The 27,744-nt window shown below is 41.6% G+C and overlaps 1 protein-coding gene across 23 annotated transcripts in view; it reads right to left on the reverse strand.

The window, feature by feature from the left end:
• MAGI1 (membrane associated guanylate kinase, WW and PDZ domain containing 1) overlaps positions 1–27,744 on the reverse strand; it is a 639,211-nt gene that overhangs the window by 39,996 nt on the left and 571,471 nt on the right. For all 23 annotated transcript variants that reach the window (XM_027523585.1, XM_027523581.1, XM_027523580.1 and 20 more), the window contains one exon: positions 7,245–7,276. In XM_027523585.1, coding sequence (XP_027379386.1) covers positions 7,245–7,276 — 32 coding nt within the window. The remainder of the gene's footprint in view (positions 1–7,244; positions 7,277–27,744) is intronic.

Genomic DNA, 27,744 nt, shown 5'->3' on the forward strand with positions numbered 1-27,744 from the left:
TGCTCTCACACACATGCCCACAAAGGCATGCACAGAGATTCTGTCTGTCACCTCAGGGGTTTCCAAGACACTCTGATGGCTATCCCAGTGTAACAGATCTGACATGGAGGACCTGGAAATCTTGTGTTTAACTAAAGAGACAGCCTCACCATAACCAAAGAGTGTAAATGAAGTTTACTGGAAATGGCTTAGGCCATTTAAAAATTTTTATCACCTTTTCTCAACTTTCCCATAAAGGACACATTTAGGTCCAATTTATCACAAAATGACAGATATGATCCAGACTGAGTTTGCAAACCTGCCTCTCCATCAAACTGCACCTCTGCATCCCCTTTGAATCCCATCTAAACTTTGTTCCTAAATGTGGAAAATCAAAGCAAAGCAGCATCCTGAGAATATGCTTTAAAAACTATGCCACCACTAACCTATCACTAATTGGAATAATTCTAACCTACCCTCAGGGGCTAAACATATGAGCATCTGGAAGCTTTTTGGACTTTTCCCTGATAAGATTTAACCTTGCTTTATGTTTCTTCTCAAGTTCAATTATAAAAATGACTTAATTGGAAGATGCATTCTGTATTTAATATCTTGGCACCTAAACTTTCTGAAGCTATGTTCGGTGGGTGTAGAGAAGTTCAAAATACACCTTTTTATTTTCTGAGAACATGTTAATTAGCTGTGACATTGTCTTTTATTTGGTTAAGGTCCAGAACTGTCCAGGAGAAAACCAATGTTTATATAGCTCTCAAATTAAAGTCATCTTGTATGCCTTTCAACAGTCTGCATTACCTCCCAGAAGACTTGGGGCATAAGAACAGATTTACTTCTGAACTTGTTATAACACAGGATCTGACTTGCATCAGAAAAATGCAAAGATAGTATGACTATCTTTCACCTCATTTTTCTAGGTGAGAAACTGGCCCCCAAATAAGCATTAATAGTTAAAGATATACTTTCAAGGGCTTCCCAGGTAGCATCAGTGGTAAAGAACCTGCCTGTCATTGCAGAAAACATAAGAGACATGGGTTGGATTCCCTGGGTCTGGAAGATCCCCTGTAGAAGGGCATGGTAATCCTCCCCATTATTCTTGCCAGGAGAATCCCATGGACAGAAGAGTCTGGTGGGCTACAGTCCACGTGGTTGCAAAGAATTGGACACGATTGAAGCTACTTGGCACCCACACATGCATACATGCTGAAGTAGTTCTGTGCATGCTAAGAACATGGATGGTGCAAACACCCAGAACATCAATGACAGAACACCCAGAACAGCCCCTCTTGAGTAAATACCTGCCATACATTTATTCCCTCATCCAATAAATATATACTGATCGCCTGCTGTGAGCCAGATTCTGAAAGATATAATGTATAAGTAAGAAAGAGATATTATCTGAGAAGTTATTAGGGGAGGTACGTGTGTGTGCGTGTGTACATGTGCATGTAGATGGACAGTAATCAAATAATCAACACAGACTGATGACAACATACTGCAACATCCTTTAGGAAAATAGTAAGGGGTGGCTTCTGGAAGAATATTCCATTGCTAAAAGCAGCATGTGCTAAGTCTGCAAAGCAAAACGGAGCCTAAACTGTTAGAAGAACTGAGAGACGGCTATGGAGGCACACTGGGGTTGGGGGGCAGGCGGGGTGCAGAGGTGGCCTGAGATGAACTTGGAGACCAAATAATGCAAGGGCCTTGTGGGCTACTCTAAGGAGTCTGGGTTCACTCTCAGTTCTGGGGAGGAAGACTCCATTAACAAATTAAAGCAGGGATGTGCCAAGAGCCAACTTATTTCCAGAAAGTTTGGTCTGGCTTCTACCTGGAGAATATGTGGGCGGGGATGGGAGTAAAAGCATAACACCAGTCAGGAGGCTACTGTACAGAACAGGTGAAGGACCGAGGGTGGTTTACCCCAGGGGAAAAGCAGCGACAAAGGGGAGGGACAGGTAAAGTCAAAAGACGCTTTGGTGCCAGATTGACAGGCATTGCTGAAAGCTTGAAAGGAGGAGAAGAGGAGGAGGAGGAGCAGAGGGGAGGAGGAATGGTTAGGCAGAGGAAAAGGAGATCCTAGAGACATGGATATCTACCTTTAGGTCTCCAGCTTAAATAAACGATTGGAAAGGAGTACCACATATTGAGCTGAATATCTCCAACACAAGCTGTTATCACTAGGTGGACACTTTTGGAGCAAGACTTTTTATTTCTGAGTATCACATCAGGGCCAACTAGGAAGAAAGAAACGGGTTCAATTTTGAAAACTCCTTGGAAGTCCTTGGCCACACACTAGCCTTGAACTTGTGTCATAAGACCTTTGAAAATAACACTGATCCAATCCCCCTAAAACAAATGATTTCCTTATTACTGACAGGCCAGGGAAATTGGAAAGATGCAATGGATTTTACAAATGGGAACGGGGGAAAAAGTCAGCTCATTAGTATTTCACAGAATGATTTCAAAGTCGAGGTACTTATAAAGTGAGCTGAAAATATTTGCTCAGAAGAGCAAACTAATACAGACAGCACTTAGGTGCTTAAATGATGAAAAGAATTCATGTGGCTTAAAAATGACAAATTGATCCATTTTTAAAGCAAAATTATTTACAGTTCATGTATCTGCCAAGACTGAAGGCCACTGCAGTGATTTACATGGACAACAGGAAAAACTCCAAGTGCTGATGAGGTATTAGGCCAATGTCATTAAAGGTTGCTCCAAAATCAGTCTCAAATACAAGCCAAAGCAGAGGACGGTCCTTTTTTCTCTTTCTTTTATCATTTATGGGTCTAAGTCAAATGATTTTTTTCCAAAAAGCAAGAAAGAGGAAGGAGTTAATGGAGAAGAAAAGGGAAGTATTGATTAATATGAAAATGAATTACGCATGTTTTAATGGAGTCAAATACAACAGCAAAGTCTATTTTGTAGGGCTCCAAAGGGCTGAGGGTCTGAGCTACTGTGAGCAATGAGAGGCAAGAAGACTTACGTAAGCAACCCTAGGCCTTCTACCATCTGCTTCTCCCACTGCTTTTCCTTGCAGCTTGGACTTAGGTGGGCTGTACCACTGTCCTGGTTCTGGGTCAGGTGGCATTCGGGGCACTAAGGCAACGGAGAATGTGAGAAAGAGGCGGCATTCAGGCGGATTCAGGCTGGGTTACTTAACTGTGTACATTGCCTAACATCTCTCTCTTGTATTTTTTAATGACTAGCTGTCAACTATGTCTTTGGCAGTCCTTCCAGGAGTAAGGGACAGAGAACAGTGGAACAGAAACCTGTTGTTGTTGCTACTTTCATCCATTGTGTTCACTGAAGATACTTCTTTGCCCATCATTTGGCGTCCTTTAGGAAAACTTTGGAGAAGGCAATGGCACCCCACTCCAGTACTCTTGCCTGGAAAATCCCATGGACAGAGGAGCCTGGTAGGCTGCAGTCCATGGGGTTGCGAAGAGTTGGATACAACTGCACGACTTCACTTTCACTTTTCACTTTCATGCATTGGAGAAGGAAATGGCAACCCACTCCAGTGTTCTTGCCTGGAGAATCCCAGGGACGGGGGAGCCTGGTGGGCTGCCGTCTATGGAGTCGCACAGAGTCGGACACGACTGAAGCAACTTAGCAACAGCAGTAGCAGGAAAACTTTGTGCGAGAACTTTTTTTCAAAACTAGAAACATACTGTCTCTTTAGTGAACACATTATGCTTTTTTTTTTAATTTGAAAATAAAAGATAAGTAAATAATGTGGTTACCTACATTGCATAGGCTGCTGGGGAACTCAGAAGAGTTTCATAGCCCCATCACAGCATCTAACTCAATTTTTCAAATGGCTTTTTATGGCTTTGGATGACTACTTCACTAAGGTTATCATCATTAAGCGCTCAATGACTTTTATTACGTGTATACTTGTTCAATGTTGTATATCTGCTTGGCTACCTTTTAAAAATACATGCTCATCAGACTTTAGGCCTCATGAAGACGGTGAGTATAGATTTGTCTTTTTCTCTCTCTCCAGTTGTATGAGGGCTTGAATGTTTTCTGTTTTAGTTCCTGGGTCTGGGTCTGGCTCATAGGAGATACCCAATAAATACCCATTGATGGAACAAATGCATGAAAGTTTTTACTGATCTGTGACAGGGCATCCTTTTTTTGAAAGGAGCAATCAATAAATCATTTGTAGGCTCCAAGAAGGCACCATCTTATTTATTACATCATTTCCAGTGGCTCACACCAACCCTGACACTTGGTAGTTTTTCAACACCAGCTTGCTGAATGGATGGATGAAAGGATGAGTAGATAAAAGAGAAATGTATGGCTAGATGGGCAGATGAAAGAAGAGAGAAAAGAAAGCAACGGTTGGGAAATGAACTATCGAACAAACCTAGGTGAACACTGACTTCAAATTCAGGGTTTAGTGTGATACTGAGAGTTTTCAATTCTCACACACAAAATCCTTGTGTGCGATTTTGACAGAGTCTCTGTTAAACAAGTTTCCAGTCAAGATGATTAAATTGGGCCACCAAATGTTTCCCAGTGAGGACTAAAACCTGACAGCAAATATGTCTTATTTTTGTCTCTGCCATTTGGCAGAAAAATCCCTGATGCTATATGGATGTCCAGGTATTAAATTAGAAAGATTTTATTAAGACACCACCATTGTCCCCCATGAGTATATAAACCATAAATTTAACATTTACACTAAACCTAGTAGGTGAAATTGCTGATTGAGAGTAAGTTACAGAGACTATCCAGGAGGGGAAATGAGATAAACAAGAGAAGTCCTTCCGTTCTAAAAAAACCCCAACTACTTAATTATTGAAATTTTAGGGGAAAAAAGATATGAGGGCAAAGGAAGCTGTCAGTCACATGAGCAAGTCAACAATATCAGGAGCCTCTATGAATAAAGAACAGACACCATCCTCAGTTCAGACAGTGTATCTCAGAACTAACAGTAACTCTCAGCGTATCATAACCCAGGCACAGACAGTGTACATTTCATTCTGCAGCCTGTCTGTCTGTCACTATGGGAATGGCGTTCTGGAACCAGGACATTCAACTTCCCCACAGATTTCCTCCCATCCTACCCAAAAAAATCTCATCGTCATCTGTCTCTCTGGCAGGACTTCATCAAAATTCATACTGGGAAAGGGGAACAGCTTTCAACCCACCTGTACAGAACTCCTACTGATCACAGATGTTAGCAAGGCTCTAACTGGCAACAGCAGACCTTGGCTGATAGCCCCCCCAGTTTTGTGCAGCAGCTGCCAGAGGGTGCCAGCAATGCTGTGAAAACCACCATCCCTGTCCTGGCAGAGAAACCAGGGAAGGACAAGCCCCAGGCTGGGGGCTGGCTCTTTTCTAACCCAGCAACACACCAGTCTCTTAGCTTGTGGTAATTAAGAGCCAGCAGACTGTGGGCAAAGCAGTTAAGAGAGGCTTTTTCCCTAGGAATGTAGCCTGAGTAATTGGTTTGCTGCTTGCTAATGACACGGCTTCCATAAAAATAAACGGTCATGGGGAATTCTTAACTGACTTGGTGAATGCGGGCCCCTATACCTGTTTGATATCCTTTAAGTTCAGCAGGAAATTCCACAATGTGTTGGGGGAAAAAAAGATGCAAATGAATCTACAAAGATCCTTTTGCACAGCAAGTTTAAATGGAATGCAAAACAACACAGAACACCTTGCTACTGATGTCATCCTGCCTGTGCCAAACTGCTCTCTCCCCCAGTACGCTCCATGTCAAGACTCCATTTCATGTGGAGTGCATAAAGTAAGTCCATGCATCACGCAGCATGCCAGGGGGCGGGGGAGAAAAAAGGATGACTCCTGATAACTCAAGCTCATGTGACACCTCTCTCAGTTGTGCTTCTATTTTTTTCTGAAGGCTGAAAAGGTTTCTGGACTATGACCCAGGGATGGGGAGACACATATGCATGCACATACACGCACACACGTGTGCACATGCACACACGCACAGAGGCTTTGGAATCTCCATAGTTCCAACACGGACACCGACCAGCCCTTCTCAGCTTGGACATTAACACAAAATGACAAGGGAGGCAGACAAAGTCACATGTTCCCATCACCATAGCATCATGCCACTGGAATCACATCAATTATTGCAGGTTTTTCTCTTTGGAGAACTTAGGAGCAGGGCTTATGAATGCAGGAAGCCCCCTCTCTCATCTCATGAATAAACTTCTGCCTCTCGCTGCCAGTCTTGGAGACAGGTGGAAAAATTCAGCTGCAGCACATAAGCTGCAAAGTTTTTAAGGGTTCTCCGCTCCCGGATGGCAGAAGGTTGTCAATTTTCCCTCCCCCGCCCCCTAATATTCTAAGCCACAAGGAAGCACACCCCTCTCTCTGTATCTTGGTGTTAAAGATTTGGGAAAAGTTCTTTCACCTGGATCAATTGCACAGGCACCGGAGTTCCAGATTTTGAGTTTTTAAGTAGCATTTTAATTTGTTGTCAGTGCCCTGGGAGTAGAAGCTCACCACCACCAAGCAAAACACTAGAGCCTCTAAGCTATTAGCTAACATGTCAACTAGGTAATGCATCTTCAGGGAAACCAGATTAGAAAGGACAGCATAACATTGATTTTTTTTTTTTTAAAGAATCCTATACCTGCAGCATAATGCCGCTAAAGCCGGAAAAACAACAAAGGACATTTCCACAGAGGGGAAAATGTCTTATTCTCAGTTCTGGGGCATTTTCCATGTGAGCATGGGCATATACACAGGACAGAGTTATTCCTCCGTAAACCTACAGGCTTTACAATTTTTAAATAATTTATCATCCAGTGCATAAGAAAGCTTAGGGAGGGAATCCACCCATGTGAATGGCTGGAAACACCAGTTGAGAGCAATGCTATTCAGGAAGCAGGTGGAGGGTTTTTTTTCCCTCCTCCCAAAAGAAACAATAGCATTTATATCAAGTTAAAACATCTAAGAGACTCATGCATTGGAATGAGAGTTGTGAAGCATTTATACAGAGAAGATTACAAACGTGCATTCTTTATCCAGGCTTCTGCACCCTGCCTACAAATCACTGGACAGTTAAAGACAAACCCAGATAATACCTTCTATACCAAATGGAGCTCCAGAACTTAATAAAATGAGCCTTGGTTCTTGTCTCCTCCACCCACTCTAAAACACATTTAGTGAAGTCCAGCCAGATAGCATCTCCTCCCACCACCAGCCTCCCACCCTCCACCCCCCAAAAAACCAGTACCAAGTAACTGACAAGTCCTTACCGACTTTGGGCTCTTCTTGGGAACTGGCAGTCCTGGAAAAAATGCAACAAGGAGGGAAGGGGTTGGGGGGAGGGGGGGAAGAGATCATTAGCATATAAATGTTACCTTTTCCTTAAAGAACAATCCCCAGGTGTTTCATGGCAACCTAGCCATCTGCAGAGTTATGTCAGATTTCTCCCCAGCATCGGAGTTACCAGGCTGTTCATATCGAATCAAAGCAGAGGGAGGAGGAGAGCGAGAGGCAGGAGATCTATCTGCATTAGCTATGCTGACTTGTACTGCAGCAGCCTGGAGGCTGGGAAAAGAAATTCACAGACCTCAGCGGCCTGGGAAATTGAACACTTGGACAGAATCTCAAATGCTCTTCTGGATTAAGAGAGACTTAACTTACAATTAAGTCCAAGATATTTCCTTTCCACACGATCCACTTGTCAGTTGATGAGGACCAATCAGGACAGAGGAAGGGGGTGTATATTTAGTTTCAGAGGAGTCCATGGTTAAAATTAAAAAAGAAATTTTTTTCTCAGTCTTTTTTTCCCCCCTGCCTTTTAGGAGAGGAAATGCCTTCTTTATTTGGATGAGCTGAATACCAAAACAAAGACAGATCCTCTTTTGCCAGCACATACAGATCACAAACCTAAGCCAGTCTAGGAACCCCTCTGGATCATGGCACACCTCTCCACACGTCACTCGTGCAAGTACACTCCTATTCAGTTTCCCAGGACCAGCCCCTCGAAAGCAGATGGTTAGGAAGTAAAAAGAGAAATTTCATGGTGCTGAGAGAAAAAGATAATAATGTAGAAAGAGAAAGGCAGAGGAGAAAAGGTGCTCACAGATCCTAGCAGGCTCTTCCAAACCCCCCCACTGTCTTTACTGGGAGAGGGAGAGCTGAAAGGGACCGTTGCTCTCACTTCTGGGAAACTCAGCAGCCATTAGGGGCAGACTTATGGGAAAACTGTCACCAAGAAGAGTGTGGCCAAGGAGGGCTGGAAAGGAAAAGCACAGCGTTTATCGGTGTTTAAAAAGTAATCATTTCTGCAAGCTGTCCTCTCTCTTTTTTTCTTTTTTTAATTTTTGGTTTGAGCCAAGGTTAGATTGCAAAACGCAGATTCCACCTGTGTTAGGCACAATACAGGTCCTGATGTATTGGGATCTGATGACTTTGCACCGGAAATGTCAACCTTTTTTGGAACACGATCTGTAGGTAGTGATGATTTCACCTCTACTTAGAAGTGACTTGTCAAACCACGAGGCGTGCTAAGTCCAATGCAAGTAGGGGGAGGCGGCGGAAGTGGGTGAGTAGGCGGAAGTGCAGAGGAGCACTGCTAATGGGGCCTGCAAGAGGGCGTGGCGGGGCTGCTCAGCCCCATGGGCAGCGGGGCCACTCTTCTGGGATGGACTGTCATCTCACTGAAAGGAGGTCAGCACGGTCTGGCACAGTGGCTCTGGGACTTCAGAGCACACATGGAGGACCTGGCAACTTCTTACCAGAGCAGAATCCCAGGGCCCACCGTCAGGGGCCCAGGAACCTGCAGAATGAAAATATATCCCAGGAGATTTTGACACAGAAGGTCTGAGGACTCTTTTAAGGGAACTATGCCACTGTAGGACAAGGATTACCACTCTCTCAATTCTGGCAAATCTGCGTAGGCTAATTTCAGTCAGTTGCTTTACCGTCCTTCATTCCTCAGTTTAGGAAATGGAGAGACTAAAGACTCTTTGTGCCCATTTGGGGTAATTTAATAGACAAAATGTTTAAAAGCCTCAAACCTGGCATAGAGCAGGTGGGACCTCAAATGTCAACCCTTTTACCCTTCTTTGCTAATTTACACCATTCAGGAGGAAAAATAAATGGTTATGGTTATCTTACTCTATCTAATTAGGAGAAAGCATTTGCCTCGCATGTTAAAATGCAATATATAAAAATATATATTTCTTTATATTTATAGACTATATTAATATTTATTATTTGTAACAATTTATATATATAAAATGCAATATATATATATTGCATTTTAACATGCTAGGGGAAATATTTTGCCTATGGATGAGAATAACTGTCTTGAGCAATTTAGATGTGTCATTTTTTCTTAAAAATAATCATTAGGTGCTTTGATTTGTTCATTAATGAGATTCCCTTAAGGAATTTTATCAAGTGATATTAGTTTTGAGTCACTGTGTACACATTAAAATGGTCTAATATTACATCTTTAAATATAGATTTTTCTCTAATTCAGACTGATCTTAGTGCATTGGAATAAACAATACTTCACAGGAGTGAGCTTTTGCTAGACTTGTCATCGCCCAGGATTCCAACAACCCTCTACAAAACTTTGTAAAGAATCTACAACTAGTTTGGAGGAGTCAGGGAAAACGACTTCAATTTACACTCTGCTTATCAGTTCTGAAACTCTGACCATCTCAAATCCTCAATCTCTTACGATTTTCATATATAAAATAAAGGGTACTTTGGATCCTCTATCATAGTGAAATATTCACACCCACATTCAAAGTTTTACAGGTACATGCTGCTCACTGCAGCGTGACTAGTACAAAAAGAATCTGGAAACGACTGGAAGTTCTAGATAAACTCAGGGACAGCCAACCTATGAAGCAGAGGTTAAAAGGTACAAGCTATCTCTATTAGTGACAGCATGAATGGTCTCCAAACTATAATGCTGAATGAGAACAGCATGAAGCTGAAGGGAAGGCATAAGAGATGGGTATTATACAGATTCAGACACCTCCGTGCTCTTGACTGTCACACACAAATATTGGCAAGTGAAGTATTTCCAGTGGGGAAATAAGGGGCAGGGAGTGGATGGACTATTTTAAGCAGGCTTCAGACTTAATCTAGAATTCTTTCCACAACAACATATTCACATCTTGTTGAGGCAATAAACTAAACATTAATTAATGGCCCTTCCATTAACTGTGCAAAATCAACCAGTCTAAAGCATATTGTGGTAACCAGTTAGTCTGTTTGCTCTGAAGAAGCAGTCCATGGACTCTTCTAAAAAATCCCAGGCTCAAGTGACCCAGCAAGTTGTTTTACAAATAAAGAGGGATTTGCTCTTCTGTGCTGGCTAGTTGCCAAAACTCTTCTTTTTAAAAAAGCCACACCATTGACAGGAGCCAAATGTGCCCACAAAACAGTATTTAAAAAGTCAAAAATCAAGAGACTCCATTTGACTGCTAAAAAAAGAAGAAATCAAAGATTTGTTTTAGGTCCACATCATCATTAAACCTTAAAATCTAATGAATATGAATGTTGGAACCAAGCTCCTGATGACAATTTATAATTTATTTCAACCAAAGCTATTCAGATGGGCTGAAAATAGCTGTGAAGACCTAATGGAAAGCACTAAAAGAGATCCCTTTTCGGCAGAATTTTCCAAGACTGAGAAATCCTGCTAGGTGGCTCTGCTTTAGCTGGAGGTGACTGCAGGCCATCCTACCTTGGATGGGCCACAGAAAGCAGAACCATCCCATACCAACAGCATGTCAGTGGTTTTCCTTAGGACAAAGGTAAACTTTGTGTTCCCAGGGGAAGCAGGAAGCCCGTCTTGTAGAAATCATGTCACATACTACATAGGAGGCATATGGGCAGAAAGAGCACCTGTTTTAATGGGCTCATCTGCTCCCTTCAGGGAAAGGAAGGGGGATTTTGAGAAGAGGCAGAAGAAAAAATCCATGGACAGCACCATCTGCTCTTAGAGCCTGGAACTTCAAAGGGATCCCAGGAAATTTCACAGGAAAGTGTACCTTCAAAGTGTCACTCTGGGTGTGATCTACAGAAGTGAGAAAACCTGGGGGCCTGAATTTCTAAAGTTTCCAATGAACAAGGTGTGCCTCTGGAGAAAACAAATGGCAAATGATCTGCTAGTGACTGATAAATGACCAATTAACATGAGGAGGAGGAGGAATCTCTTTCCTTTAGCTATCAAGGCCATAAACTATGCTACTGAACGTGTTCTCATACAACTAAATGGCAAGTGTTATTCTTGGTGAATTTTTAAAATGGTTGTACATGAAAGTTTATATGAAAAAAGTAAAAATATAACAGAATACAAAGCATTTGGGAATAAAGCACAGAAATTTATACGTTAAAACCGTGTGTTCTTGGGCCAATGATATCATGGATGGCTTTATTACCTATTTTAGAATCTTCCACAACAAGAAAAGCTTTATTTACTTATGAACATATACATACTCACAGATCCCACAATAAGGTCTATACTGCCTCTTTAAGTAAGATAAATGCAGCAAATTTCAGAACATTTTATTACATTTTTAAATCTCTAGAGCCACTACTGACTTCTCCAAGAGTTGCTTACTTTTTCCCCAAATGAATACATACACGTTGAGTTTCTTTAAACATCCTGTTGAGATTAAGACTTGTGTTTGTCCTACTGACTAGATGGAAATAGGGAAGACACTGGATAGCTCAGCTGGGTATCAGGCAAGCCAAACAGAAGTCAATCTCTTTCCCATTTTGTCACCAAGATAAATAAAACCTGAGATGCTGGGAAAGAGATTGGACTTCGCTGGACCTAATTTCCTCTAGGCTGAAAGGAAGTGAGAATGTCTACCAACCTTACTCTCTGAAAGAACCAAGAAAAATTGCACAAAGGGTCTGAAAGGGGGGAATGCTAAAGTCATTGTCAAAAGCAAAGTGGATCTTCAAATAAGAAAAATGTACTGGGTCATCAATTTCCTTTTTTTTTTCATTGTGATAGTCATTCCCCTTTTCACCTAGTCTCTAGATTTGAGAATTTTAATGGAAACATTTGGTTTCCGCCTCAGTATTCTAACATATGCTATGTCACTAATTTACATCATCAAACACAAGGGATTCCTTAGAAGTGTGCAGAGCAAAATGATGCATTTACCACTGCTGAACATGGTAATGCCATGTGTAAGGAGCAAGGAACTTATATATATTCAGAAAGACAGAGGTAGCTCACAGAAAAGCCACAGAAAGAAGACTAAGAACTTGGTCAGAGGCTAGTCTTAGATAGAATTCAAAGAGAATAAGACTACTTTTGAGCACATTTTCATTTCAGACCCTACAAGTTTTCTTTCTTATTCTAAGACTTAACAATGCATAACGCTAAATGCAGGATTCAAAGATTACAACTGACTTTAACTCAGTAAACTTATCATTAGGATTTGTATTAAGGGAACACAAAGAGTCTCACACAGATATACATAGAAAAGATGTTCCACACAGTGTTATTTAAAGAAGGCAGAAATGGAAACAAATTGAACTTCCAAGAACCGAGGAATGAGCAAGCATATTGTTATATCAACAAGATGGAAAATTATGAATTGATTAAAAACGAATGGATTGTAAAAGTGAAGACTATCAAGCAACATGGGACAAGACATGAAAAGCAGATTAAAACCTGCCAGACAATATAAATTCGTTTTTAAAAAATGTTATATCATACACATACATCACACACCCAAAGACTACAGAAAGATGTATTAAAATATCCTTCCAGACTGCTAGGATGAATAGGTGATTCATCTTATTTTTGGTGTTTTCCAATAATTTATATACACTACAACTAGAATCATAAAGAGTTAATTTTTATTGAACATTTAGCCACACTGAATGCACTTGGACAGTGGGATATACCTACTGGCTTTAGTGCACTGCTAGATTAAAAAATAACTGGAGTTTGTTTTAGCTCTCTCTTGATTCAATGATGCCATTTCTACTCAAGTGTCTGTACTGCTAAATTATGGGCCATGGCCTCGATTGAAAATGGGATACAAAGCTGTTGAGCCTTTCTGAAGCAAAGCTGCAGAGAAGCACACAGTTTTGCATACAAATTCAAGGAGCGTCTGAAACCTTGACCAGGGAGCCTGAGAAGCCCCTTCTGTTGGGGTATATGATCTGCAGGTTAAATCATCTTGTTCAAGCACATGAGTATGGTGTTAGAAGCAATTCCTAGAATGAAGTTCATTTCTGCTGAGTTTGTGTCTCTAAGAACAGGGTATGCAAAACACTTCATCTGCAAATAGAGGGGACAATGAGAAGAATCAAGCAGAAAGGGGAGGGTTTCACTGCTTTCCTCTCCTTCTTTCTTGGGAAGATCTAAAGGGCACAGCTAAGAAAAAAATTTGAGGAGCGATACTGCATTAAAGAACACACCAGAACACTAATACTTATGTGCAAAAATGCTGCTGCATGAAAAAATTATGAAACTAGCAGGTAATGCTTTTACTGGTGGAGGATAGAGTAGTATGCTGAGGGAGCCAAATACCAAGAGATCATTAAGATCCAGATGGGAAGAGGTACAGGGCAAGGGAGTGAGAAAATCTGTGATGTTCCTGGTAATGCAGATGTGATGATCATTCGATTGCAAACCAATGGCTCTGAACAATTAACATTAATGGCCAGTAACCTTTCTGGAAAAAAGCCATCTGCACCATTCTCTATCAATTAGTATTTCATTTGTTTTGTTCAATACATAATATATAAACCACAAAACAAATTTAATTTGCCCTCACCTTACCAGTGAAATGCTAATAAGGACAGTCCAGAAAACTGAAAAAGGTAGGTACAGTTGGCCCTAACTTTTTTCACTAAAGGCAGGAAGGAAATTAGGGAAAATGCACTCACTCATTTAAGCAAAGTGGGCTAAGGGCCTGCTAGGTGCCAAGAGCTGGCATGAGATACAGCATTTAACTGAACCTGTTTTTGCAGTGTTCACATTCTGTGGGGAAATAGAGAAACAAAATCCACAAATAATTTCAGAGTGATAATTTTGGTGAAGAAAATGAAGCAGGATAGGACTCCCCTTGTGGTCAGTGCATAAGAATCTTCCTGCCAATGCAGGGAACACGGTTTGATCCCTGGTCTGGGAAGATTCCACATGCCTCAGGGCAGCTAAGCCCATATGCCACAACTACTGAGCCTGCGCTCTACAGCACATGGCCCACAAGGAGAAACTATCACAGTGAGAACCCTAAACACTGCAACACAGTAGCCCCCACTTGCCAGAACTAGAGAGAGCGGGTGTGCAGCAGTGAAGACCCAGTGCAGCCAATAAACAAATAAATCACTTAACTTTTTTTTTTTTTTTTTAAAGGAAATTAAGCAGAATAAAAAGGAGTTCATTATCTGAGCCACATTCAGCTCCAGGTCTTGTTTTTGCTGACTGTATAGAGCTTCTCCATCTTTGGCTGCAAAGAATAATATAATCAATCTGATTTTACTGTTGACCATCTGGTGATGTCCATGTGTAGTGTCTTCTCTTGTGTTGTTGGAAGAGGGTGTTTGCCATGACCAGTGCGTTCTCTTGGCAAAACTCTATTAGCCTTTGTCCTGCTTCATTTCATACCCCAAGGCCAAATTTGCCTGTTACTCCAGGTGTTTCTTGACTTCCTCCTTTTGCATTCCAGTCCCCTATAATGAAAAGGACATCTTTTTTGGGTGTTAGTTCTAAAAGGTCTTGTATGTCTTCATAGAACCGTTCAACTTCAGCTTCTTCAGCGTTACTGGTTGGGGCACAGGCTTGGATCATCGTGATATTGAATGGTTTGCCTTGGAAACGAACGGAGATCATTCTTTCGTTTTTGAGATTTCAAATCCTGAAAGATGATGTTCTGAAAGTGCTGCACTCAATATGCCAGCAAATTTGGAAAACTCAGCAGTGGCCACAGGACTGGAAAAGGTCAGTTTTCATTCCAATCCCAAAGAAAGGCAATGCCAAAGAATGCACAAACTACCGCACAATTGCACTCATCTCACACACTAGTAAAGTAATGCTCAAAATTCTCCAAGCCAGGCTTCAGTAATACGTGAACCGTGAACTTCCAGATGTTCAAGCTAGTTTTAGAAAAGGCAGAGGAACCAGAGATCACATTGCCAACATCCGCTGGATCATGGAAAAAGCAAGAGAGTTCCAGAAAAACATGTTTCTGCTTTATTGACTATGCCAAAGCCTTTGACTGTGTGGATCACAATAAGCTGTGGAAAATTCTGAAACAGATGGGAATACCAGACCACATGACCTGCCTCTTGACAAACCTATATGCAGGTCAGAAAGCAACAGTTAGAACTGGACATGGAACAACAGACTGGTTCCAAATAGGAAAAGGAGTACGTCAAGGCTGTGTATTGTCACCCTGCTTATTTAACTTATATGCAGAGTACATCATGAGAAACGCTGGGCTGGAAGAAGCACAAGCTAGAATCAAGATTGCCGGGAGAAATATCAATAACCTCAGATATGCAGATGACACCACCCTTATGGCAGAAAGGGAAGAGGAGCTAAAAAGCCTCTTGTTGAAAGTGAAAGAGGAGAGTGAAACAGTTGGCTTAAAGCTCAACATTCAGAAAACTAAGATCATGGCATCTGGTCCCATCACTTCATGGCAAATAGATGGGGAAACAGTGGAAACACTGGCAGGCTTTATTTTTTGGGGCTCCAAAATCACTGCAGATGGTGACTGCAGCCATGAAATTAAAAGACGCTTACTCCTTGGAAAGAAAGTTATGACCAACCTAGACAGCATATTAAAAAGCAGAGATATTACTTTGCCAACTAAGGTCCGTCTAGTCAAGGCTATGGTTTTTCCAGTGGTCATGTATGGATGTGAGAGTTGGACTGTGAAGAAAGCTGAGCACCAAAGAATTGATGCTTTTGAACTGTGGTGTTGGAGAAGACTCTTGAGAGTCCCTTGGACTGCAAGGAGATCCAACCAGTCCATCCTAAAGGAGACCAGTCCTGGGTGTTCATTGGAAGGACTGATGCTGAAGCTGAAACTCCAATACTTTGGCCACCTCATGCAAAGAGTTGAAATCACTGGAAAAGACTCTGATGCTGGGAGGGATTGGGGGCAGGAGGAGAAGAGGATGACAGAGGATGAGATGGCTGGATGGCATCACCGACTTGATGTACATGAGTTTGGGTGGACTCCGGGAGTTGGTGATGGACAGGGAGGCCTGGTGTGCTGCAATTCATGGGCTCGCAGAGTCGGACACGACTGAGCGAGTGAACTGAACTGAAGCAGGATGATGGAACATGCAGTGCCTGGCATGCATGGCTACTTTATACTCAGTGGCCAAGCATCTCTTTCTTAAACAGAGTATTTAAAATAAGACCTGAATCATGAGATGAGACTGTCCATGTACCTATTCATCCATTCAAGATTTATTGAGCTCTGCCAAGTGCCTATTGAAGCATGAAAGGTAAATCAGACATGGCCCTGACCTGGACAAGTTTATAGTCTGTCTTAAAAGAGAAAGAGGTGAGACTTCCCTGGAGGTCCCATGGCTAAGTCTCTGAGCTCCCAATGCAGGGGACCATGAGGGAAGTCCCACCTCTTTCTCTTTTAAGACAGGGCCTGGGTTCAATCACTGGTCAGGGAACTAGACCCCACATGCCACAAATGAGACTTAGTACAGCCAAAACAATAATTTTCTTTTTTTTAAAGAGAGAAAGATGCAAAATAACAGTTATGATGCAATGTGATCAGTACTAAGTGCTGTGATAAGAGGGAGCTCCACTGCTCTTGGAAGTATGAGAGAAAAAAGCAAATCCAATGTGAAGAAGGGAGCAGAGGGGACAATGACCACTGAAGCATCTAAACATGAGGTCAAGACGTTGGAAGCAACATGCAATAACTGATTCCTGATTGAATAATAATGATGACCTTTTTTAAAAAAGTTACCGTCCCTTCAAACAAAGTTAGTGTGCCAGCATAAACTCAATGCCAAGTTAAAACTAGAGTACATTTCCACTGAAGGACCTTATAAACACAATGTATCACAAAACTGAATCCATAAAGCAAAATGAAAAATGGTACTAATTTAGCTATGTTTGATTTTTATCTCCTTCTTCTAGCCAAATACCATCATCAACCCTGCAGCATAATTTTTGAAAGCAAATATGATACCAGCTGCCAAGAACAGGAGCATCAGACTCAATGTCTCTAAAAAGATGAAGACATTCTTTCCTTTGGGGACCTCATAATGGTCATTATTAAATAGTACAGCCACCATAATTTAAAGAGATGCTTAGACTTCTGACGTTTGGACTAAGTGAGCTCCCAATGCTACGTCAGGTGGCATTTTGTTAGGAAGATTAAGAATACAGTTGTACAGCTTTACAGCCATGGAGAAGTCTGCTTCAATTACACAGTACATATAGCCTAATAAATATGTCCTGAAGAGAAATAAATGGCTTGCAAGGCTGGTGATTGCTAATGGTTTACAGGGCCTTTCACCTCAAAGTCATAAGCCTTGAACTGGCACAGGTGAGGAAAGACCCAGAGTCAATAATACTCTGAGCTGCTCCAAAATCTGGGTAAGATGGATGGATTGTCCTCGTGCAATTCTTGAAAGATAAATGGTCACTTCAGATAGAGTGTCACTGAAGTAACATGGATAGTCCTACTGTTGACTTTTGAAAATATAAAAAACACTTTGAAGGGTCTCTGACTCAGCTTCCTATTTGTTAAGAAATAAACACAAAGGGGGTCTTTAAAAGTAAGAGCTAAATGCAAAAATAACAAGAACTGAGAGCTTGCCTCTGACATACACTTATTCTTCATAACTGTTATCCAAGTACTAATAGCATCTCTGTGATTACAGATGAGAATATTGAGACAGTGATGGGTAAATAACATGGCCAAGGTCACACAGTTAGGTGAGCAGTGGTCTGAAGATCTGGTCTAATGTCAGGTTTATGCATTTAAACATTGAACTGTACAGTCTCATTTAAAGGTGCTTCATCTATTTGGACCATAGCCCATCATGAAGTGATTAGAATGACAGTGTTTGTGCATCAAAATGTATTCATAGCAAATGTGGCACATAGCTTCATGGAATATATGAATATCAACCTATAGGTCAATGGGTAGAGGTATCTTGGACCCATAATTGTAATGTGAATCTAGAAAGAGAGCTTCCTTTGTACAAACAGCATGAGAGTCCATGTATGGTCAATCAAATCCCTAAGATGTCTGTGATATTTTACTCCAGGTCACAGTATGGAAATCATTGGCCATCTAAAGCTACACATGCTAATAATCTGGGTCTCTGATTTGAAGGCAATGAAGCCAGTCTTTTAAGCTATATAACTAATAGGTTGCCTGGACACCAAGTCCTGTGATATACTTTTAAAAGTTTCTGCTTTTTTCTAGCTTGAAAATGCATTCTGACACTACTTGGTAACAGATTTTTGTTGTTATTGCTATTGGGAAAACAACAGGGAAAAAAGATGGAGAGAGTCAGAAGGAGAGTGGGTTGTGGCACCATCTCTCCAGGTAGGAAAAGAAAAGTAACTAAACAGTCAACTTAAAAAGTCCACTAATTGCTCATGGTGTACTATGGGGACCAATCTTTCTTCTCTAGGGAATATTCCTACCAAGATCTACTTAAAACAATGGAATTAACCCAGTTTTTCAAGTGGTTCCAGGAAACCTCTCAATGTGGACTGGAAATGTCTCTAATATGGGTATTTGGGCATAAGATCTTACCTTAGTTTACAAATGCTTCTGCCTCCAAGGAGGACTACCCAGCTGGCTTTCCTACCACCTATATTTCAAATCTGAAATACTTGTTGAGCAAACGCTTAAGGGTTGGCCCTGTTACACCCATTCTCCTTACCAATAGTTCATCAAGGTCTCCAAGGGATAGGAGAGAAAACTTGTCTCCAGGGCAGTGCCTCCAAAGTTAAGTTTGACTTTCAGCTGCATAAAGTATATGGGGGGATCATGAAACAATAGCCCAAAACAGCTCACTGAAAGAAAAAACTGATAAGAATTCCTTTCCTGGGGTGAAAAACAGGATGCTGTGTGAGTCCTTATTTTAAATTAAGGTCACTGGCCCAAAGGGAAACCTATCACAAATAGTACTGTAATTGGTGCTGAGATGTTTCTAGGTTAAAAAAAAAAAAATACATGCCAGAATCTTTTTCTTTAGGATTATTGACCTTGAGGATGATTCTTATCCTGCCTGCCTATTTTTAGCAATGTAAGTTGGACACAGGACCAGGTATGATATCTATGAGGGTATCCCCAGTCTTAACCTTGCTGCTGCTGCTGCTGCTAAGTCGCTTCAGTCATGTCCGACTGTGTGACCCCATAGATGGCAGCCACCAGGCTCCCTGTCCCTGGGATTCTCCAGGCAAGAACACTGGAGTGGGTTGCCATTTTCTTTTCCAATGCGTGAAAGTGAAAAGTGAAAGTGAAGTCGCTCAGTCGTGTCCAACTCTTAGCGACCCCATGGACTGCAGCACACCAGGCTCCTCTGTCCATGGGATTTTCCAGGCAAGAGTACTGGAGTGGGGTGCCATTCTTAACCTTACTAGACCTCAAACCTCTAAAATTTGAGGCCCTTCTTGAGGCTTATTTATCTTTCTTACCATGTCCATCTCCTAAATGTTTTCTGAAACATCTGTCCATCTCCACTGCCACCACCTTTTCTTGCTTGTGTGACCACAAGGGCCAAAAACCTGGTCTCCCTGTTTTATTCTTCATCCACTTTAATTCATTGTCCACAAAGAGGCCAGAGACATCTTTCTACAGCATAAATCAGATTACATGGACTCCTGACTACACATCCCTATGGCTTCCCAACACAGTTTCAACAAAACACAAACTCTGTGTCCCACAAAGCCCTCCTTGCTGTGAGCCTGCTTGCTTCTTTAAATCCCACCACTCTTCCCCTTGACCATGCACCACAGCCAGAGGTGTACTCTCTCGGCTTCTGGGCTCTTTTCCTTTCATTCCTCTGGGCACTTTCACTGGCTGTTCCCTCTGTCTGGAACACTGTTCCTGCAGATCTACATGGGGCAGCTTTTTCCCATTACTCAGGGCTCTCCTTAAATGTCACTTCCTCAGAGAAGCTATTTAGGAACCCTGGCCAGCAGAAGAAAAGATCCTTCTTGTCCCACTATATTCACATAGCTCAGTTTGTTTTCATAGACCCTGTGACTTATATATTTATTTGTTTACTGTTTATATTGTTTATTACCATTTACTTGTTTATTGTCTCTGTTTCAGGGACTTTGCATGTTATACTAAAGTTAGTCCCCCAGCTCTTGAGGGTATCTGGTCCCAGTTCAACAAGTATCTTTGGAATGAATGCATGATTGCTGGGAACTCAGAAAGTGAGTAAATGTCTTGAGGGTTGCAAGAAGAGCTGATGAGGCAAAGGGGAGGGCGACTTGGCCTTTCTTTTGATCACCATCATCTCTGCTGTGACTGCTTAACAGCTCTTGATCCTTGGGCTGCTCCTTGATTTATTGGTGAGCTGCCAGGCTCAGCTTGACTCACCGCTGCCTCCCTCTGCGCGGAGAGCAAGGTTCCACTGTGCCACCTGGTGTTCTAAATTCCTTATCACAACGAATGGGAATCGCTCAAGTCCCAGGATTAACGGGAGGCTCACAAAGCAACCCCAAGCCTGACAGTTATTGGTCTCATCAGAGGAGTGTGTTCTCAGGGACTCCTGGAGAATCTAAACACATTTTCAGTTAAGGACAGCTTCATCCCTTTCCTTAGAAAAGCAACTTCTTATGACAACACTGAGTTAAAAAGCTCCAAATGCTTCACCCTTCCTGACAAAAGGCAAACACGGGAGGAAGAAAACTATTTCACGTTCTTTTCTTCGTCAAATCCATGAATCTCTTGAGCAGTTTTAACAGCCTTGATTGGGTGTGACAATCACTTTTCTGTCACAGTGTACTTTTGCCAAATAGGAGGGCAATTTTCCCGTCTGCTCTGTAAGGGCACCTATTATTCAGCCATTTCAATTAACTTCATTACCAAACTGCTTAATTGCGACGGAAGCCACCCCTGGCACTGTATCAAACCTGACTCCAATCTCTTAAATTTAGAAAATCATATTAGCTTTTGGAAAGCATGGGTCATGTTAACAAAGGCAAGGAGATCCAACTTATGAGTCCAATAGCACTGCATTATTCAAAGTGTCTGGCAGTCAGACCCAAAGAGCCATTTACTAACGGGTCATGTTTTTCCAACGGGCAAAGGACATATGATGAGCAGCCCCATTCTTCTCCCATGGAGATATTAAATGTCTTCAAAATCCTCTTGCTGAAACAATATCTGCCCTGGTCTAAGTGATTATGTGAACTGCAGAGGGAAAAAAGCTGTTACCTTGACTTTGTCAATTTCTAATGACAGCTGCTTCATACGGCCATGGGAAGCAGTAGAAGCTCATGCTTTGTTCAACTATTAGATTGCAGGTTTCAGTGAGTCAATACTCATTTTGCGAATTGGATTTGCTTAAAGGCAGAATATGGGAATCGGTTTCACCCACACACACCCCAACACACATAATGCCCCACTCAGGATGAATCTCAATTAGAAAGAACTTTTATAGGTCAAGTACATTTAAGATGCAGGGAAATTCAAGGACTGCAAGTCCTTTTAATGAAATATTTCAGCTGGGAACAAGATGTACAACAGGGCATTTGCCTTCAAGAAGTACATTGCATTTATGGCAAGGAAGAGTAAGTAGCATAAATTCATATTGGAAATGACACAGATGATCCCCAGTAAGCATTTACACTGAAGAAGGCACTCAACACATTTCTCATGGTGGAGATCAAATGCCAGAATCCTTTTGCTCCCTCCCCTATCTGATTTTGGCAGTTTTTTTTTTTTCTTAGTAAATAAAGCTCTAATCAGGTTTAGAGTTAATGCAGAGGGAGAACTTAATGCAAACGGACCCACTGAAAATGGATTTTTTTAAAAAAGCTATCATTAAGTTTTTGACACTTTTTTATATACGTGGAATTAGCCACAGATATTTTGGCATGCCTCATGCATCATGAATGTGTATAGTTCATCCAATTTTTCTCTAGCTTTTGGATTTAACATTCTCTGAGTTACCTTAATAACTTATACATGACGAAAGAATTTCTGAAAGAGTCTAACCAATAAAGGTAGTATTTTGTAAGGGCAACACAGGGCAGACAGATGAATCCACCCCTGGCCTTGAACTTCTCACTCACTTTCTCCCTAAATTAAGAGACTGTGGAAGCCCTGGTTAAGACCAAGGAGGTTCCCACTGCTCTTCCTGTGGCTTGGATTCTAGACTCCCCACTCATACATTACTTCCAAGAATCCCACCTCCTTTCCTCTGCTCTCTCTAACATCCTGACAGCCTCCTTTTCTACAGCAGTGATTCCTGCATTTCAGATTTTAGGAACCAGCAATTTTTCACTAAATGGATTTGAGCAACTGACCACAAAGTGCCAATTCCTTATTTTGCAAACTAGAAACATTAAAAAGGGGGTGGAAAGGTAACAACCAACTACTATTCCATAAGTAAAAGGATACTTCAAAAGAAAAAAAAAAAAGATAGAGGGATATAATCTCCCAAAGAGAGTCTTTGAGAGCTTATAAAACTTCACGAATAACCTACTTCTCTATCCTGCTTTATTCTCATTTCACTGTTTACAGAAAATCACTGTCATCACAGAGTAGAATAAGAAACATCTCCGGCCACATTTTTTCTTGAGGTGACTCTTTTTTGCCTTCTCTTGTCTCTCCCCCAGAAAACTTCTCCTGAAGTATTGAAAACGGGAGGACCACCTGAATATTTCATCCACCCTCTTTCTCCTGGATGGCTTGAAGCCCCATCCAATCATACAGAGCAGTCAACCCTCCATCAGAACCAGGCCGCAGGGTGAGTAAGACGAGTCCTCGTCTCGTTCCATCCTCACTGAAATACTGAGGAAGGTACAGATCCCCTCGTATTTCGGATGACAGTGCGAGGCTCAGGGACATTGCCCATGGCTGGCCCAGGCAGAACTGCTGGCAAGTGGCAGAGAGGAGGACTGAACGGAGAACATGATGTGGGCCAATGGGTCACTTCCATCAGTGAGCTGATCGATGCAGCTGATTGCATCAATATAGAAGCAACGATTGAGAACGAACGGGGACTTCTCCCATGAACTCTCTTCCATCCAAATTCAACACACAAAAGTCCATAAACTAATTCCATTTACATCTTAAAAAAAAAATAAGACACCATTTCCAAGAAGTAAAAATAAAGGGTGTCTAAGGAGTCTCATTCCAGGTTGCTACTGCCCTTCAGTGGACATCGGCCATGTCTGAATACACTGTCGGGTATCATTGCTGGGGAGGAGGAGGAGAGTGCTGCTGGCATCTAGAGGACAGAGGCAAAGGACGCTGTGACACATCCCATGATGCACAGGGCAGCCCCCCTAACAAAGAACTGCCTGGTCCATGATATCAATAGGGCCCGGTTTGAGAAACTTTGGGATAAAAAAACAACTGCACCTTCCTGTTTCATCACCAAAGTCAAAGTGACAGTTATTTTGCAGGGGCAAACTACAAAAACAAAGACTCCATGAATTCATGTGCACTGTTATTATTTTTCCGACACAAACATTTCCCACTTTGGTCATTGGTATCTATGGCAAAAGTAATCACAGAGAACATTCTTCAGTTTAGAAACAATATAAATATCTCAGGAAGCATAGATCTAATTCCAACTGTCTCCAAATGATTAAAATAAACTGCTTTGTATTATGCAACCATAAGAAAGATTTTTAAAATATAGGGTTTTTTTTTGATGGATTCCTCATGCCATGGACCCTGAACACACCAACTGTTAAAATAAATGTCTCATAAAAACAGAAGGCACTTCCCTGGTGGTCCAGTGGCTAAGACTCTGTGCTCCCAATGCAGGGGCCCTGGGTCTGATCCCTGGTCAGAGAACTAGATTAGACAGGCCACAGCTAAGACGTGGACAGCCAAATAAATAAACAAACCATATCAAAAGACAAAACAAAACAGGTGGCTGAATAAGGCATGCTGATACCCAACACCTGAGAGGAAAGGAATTCCCTCTATTACAGGATCTTAAAATTGCTCCACGCTGCAGTTTCCTAGCTATTTTGACTGCTATCCTAAGATAATATCATGTATGAAACGAGTCGCCAGTCCAGGTTCGATGCACGATACTGGATGCTTGGGGCTGGTGCACTGGGACGACCCAGAGGGAGGGTATGGGGAGGGAGGAGGGAGGAGGGTTCAGGATGGGGAACATAGGTATACCTGTGGCGGATTCATTTCGATATTTGGCAAACTAATACAATATTGTAAAGTTTAAAAATAAAATAAAATTTAAAACTTTTGAAAAAAAAAAAGATACAGTGCAAAAGGATCTTTTGAATAACTCTGCCTCAAGTGTTAAAATTACAAAACTAGGATATGAGAAGTTTTCATGGCAAAGGTGATATGCTAAATGGAATTTCTAGAAAAGGAACTGAGCATAAGGAAATGGAGAGGATATGATTAACCACACTGTATTTTAGATGTTTACTCACATGTCATTCATCTATAATGAGAGATTATCACAGTGCTGAAAGCCCACTGCATAAAAGAAAGGCTGAACAGCATTTGTTGCGTGTGGTGAGAAATGAAACACATAAAGAACATTAGAAACACACACACACTAAACAGGATTGTCACATAAACCCAGGCAGCAACTTGGCATACAAAAAGGCAGGTTCCACGCTGCCAGTGGAAACAACACTTCTAACGACCCAGTGCTATTTTCAAAGATGTTAAAATTCTACCAACATGATTTTGGAACCAAAAAGGATTATGTTCATAAATGAAGGACATGACTAATCTTTGAGCAGGAATACAAACATGTGAAATACCAGGCAGGATACAAGTTGGGGAATGTTTTAAAATTTGCAGGTGCAATGCAAAGACAGACTCAATAAAAACCATAGCAGACACTTAACTCCAGATGGTGGTAAAGAATGTGTGATTTAATTTAAGGAAAATGAAGGAAGGTGGAAAAATATTACCCTGAGTAAACTCTCTGCCTCAATAACTGTTTTGAAAATGTTCAGAACTGCAAAATGCTTAGAGGAAAGGCTAGGAAGATACCTCTTCCAATAAAGAGAAGCTTAATGAAGTGAAGTCACAAAACTAGTATCAAATAAGGGAGAATAGTAATTAAAAAAAACAACATAATGTTCCTTGTATCAGATGCCTCTCACACCACAGCCCCCATTCCAAAGAGGTGATCACTAACTAATTTTCATATAGAACCAAAGTAAAGGAAGAAAATAAACTTCAATGTCAAGAAAAAAAAAAAGTCTGAGGATGTCATCTTTCGTCACCAAAAAAAAAGTATAAATTAAATCCAAAAGAAAAGAAAAGCAGCCAGTTCCTGAAATTTTGAGATAAGGATGGTAAAAAGAAATTCCTAGGAAACAGGTCCTCCTCACAGTGCCTGCACACATGCTGTTTTGGGGTCTCAAAGTCCACTGTGTATGAGCAGTGGGCAGGAAAAGCACAGGAGTGTGTGAGGCCAGATGGGATAAAAAAGGAAATGGCAGGCTGTGGCAAATTGGAATTGTTGGCACCAACCAAAGGCATGTAAATTTAAAAATACTTTTTAAAGAGACTACTAAAAAATACATGAGTGGGTCATGCCAAATACTACTCATGGACCACCCACTCACAACTCTCAATTCTTCAGGTACTTCAGTAGTAGTTCTAGTAGAACTACTAGTAGAACTAGCAGTTCTCAGCAAATGGTAATTGTGTCCCATTCCCATTGGTCATCTGTCATGTCTGAAGACATTCGGGGAGGGAATGTGGAGGCAGGCACACACTGGGCAGAGACCAGGGAAGTTGCTCAACATCTGGCAACGCACAGGATGAACCCTTGCAACAATTATCTGGCCCTAAGTGTGGGGGCGGAAGGCGGGGATTATGAGACTGGAATTGACATATACACACTATTATATACAAAACAGATAACTAATAAAGACCTACTGTATACCATAGGGAACTCTACTCAGTACTCTATAATGGTTTCTATGGGAAAAGAATTTGAAAAAGAATAGACGCTTGTATAACCAAGTCACTTTGCTACACACCTGAAAGTAACACAACACGGTAAATCAACTAAACTCCAATTAAAAAAAAAAAAATCTGACCCTAAATGTCAATAGTACTGAGGCTGAGACACTCCGCTGTGGCCTCATGTCATTTAAAAGGTGCCATTTGTCACCCCTTTCCTCCTTGATGCACCTCTTACCCCAATCTGTAGGCACAGATTCAGACTACAGATTACTGCTGGTTACATTCACAGGTTAGTCTTGTTTCTGTATCTGGGTTGCGGGTACCTTGGTTCCTCTCCCCTTATCCTAGGGCTGTGCACATGGAATGCACTCAGACCTCGATTACACGATGGGTCAACTGGAAAAAGGCTTGTCACCAGTTTAGAACAAGGATGCGAAAGAGAGAGGAAGAACAGCTACAATATATAAGCTCAACTGATTCTACAAACAGAAAACCTCAAATACACAGAAATTTCACTAGCTTAATTTTAGGAGAAAAGGGAGTCACCAAATCTAGTTCTGTTTTCTGCAACTTACAAATACTGTTCGAAAGGCCAACCCCTCCTCTCTGACGCTGGGTCCTACTTCCTTCCCTTCTTAAAGCCCTCACTCCTACAATGATGCCCCTTTCTCCTCTGCATATCCAGTTTCTCTATCCTCTGGGTTGTTTCTATCGACATACATGTTGCACGGTCTCCCATGTAAAAAACCAAGGCAAATTCTCTCAACTGCACAGCCCTCTCGACCTCTCTAGCCAGTAGCTCTTTTCTCTGCTCCATTTCACAGGGAGAATTCTTGGACCACTTGATCAAATCCCCACCCCACTCCTGCCTTCTATGCCCCACTCCAGGCTGCTGCTTATAGACACATCATGAACTCCGCTCTCAGAGATGACCAACGCCACACACAATGTTTCCACCCTCACATGCCTCCACTTCCTGATGTGGAAGGAATACACTTGAGATACTTTTTTCTCTGGGACTCGTAACACCACACTTCCTGTTTGCACTGGGTGCCCCATGATCTCCGTTACCAGTCCCTCTTCCTCAGCTTGATCCCTGCAAGATGATGTGCCCCAGGCCTCTGTCCTGGCTCTTTCTTTCCTTTCTACTCTTTTCCTAATTTCATTCACCCTCATGGCTCTATATACTATCTACATGTGTGTTTGACAAATGGTAGTGAACATAGTCCACAGTGAGAAATGCACTTGGTAACAGATTGACACACACATACATACATGTGTTCATATGTGAGTGTATATGTGTATGCACACATATAAGTCAAAGTTTCATGAACATGTGCTTATCTTTACTGAGGAAGACATATTATTACTGTTTCTATTTTATTTTGCTTTTGAGAAAAACACTGGTCATAGCCCAGTACAGTAGTTTCAGGACCTAGTAACAGGCCATGGCTTGTGGTATGCAGCAAACTTACTAAGATAATGGCTCCTAAGTGTTTATCTCGCCTGTCCTAACTTGCCAGTAATGAACTCCAGGTCCCAGACAACTGCCTGTGTTTCTGCTCCACTTGGATGTCAGATGGGCATTTCACAGTTACCATGTCTGAGAAGGCACCCTTGATGCCTGAGTTCAAGGCCCATCCACTCCTACCTC

This window comes from Bos indicus x Bos taurus, chromosome 22 (genome assembly GCF_003369695.1).
Source record: "Bos indicus x Bos taurus breed Angus x Brahman F1 hybrid chromosome 22, Bos_hybrid_MaternalHap_v2.0, whole genome shotgun sequence".
Classification (NCBI taxonomy): Eukaryota; Metazoa; Chordata; class Mammalia; order Artiodactyla; family Bovidae; genus Bos; species Bos indicus x Bos taurus.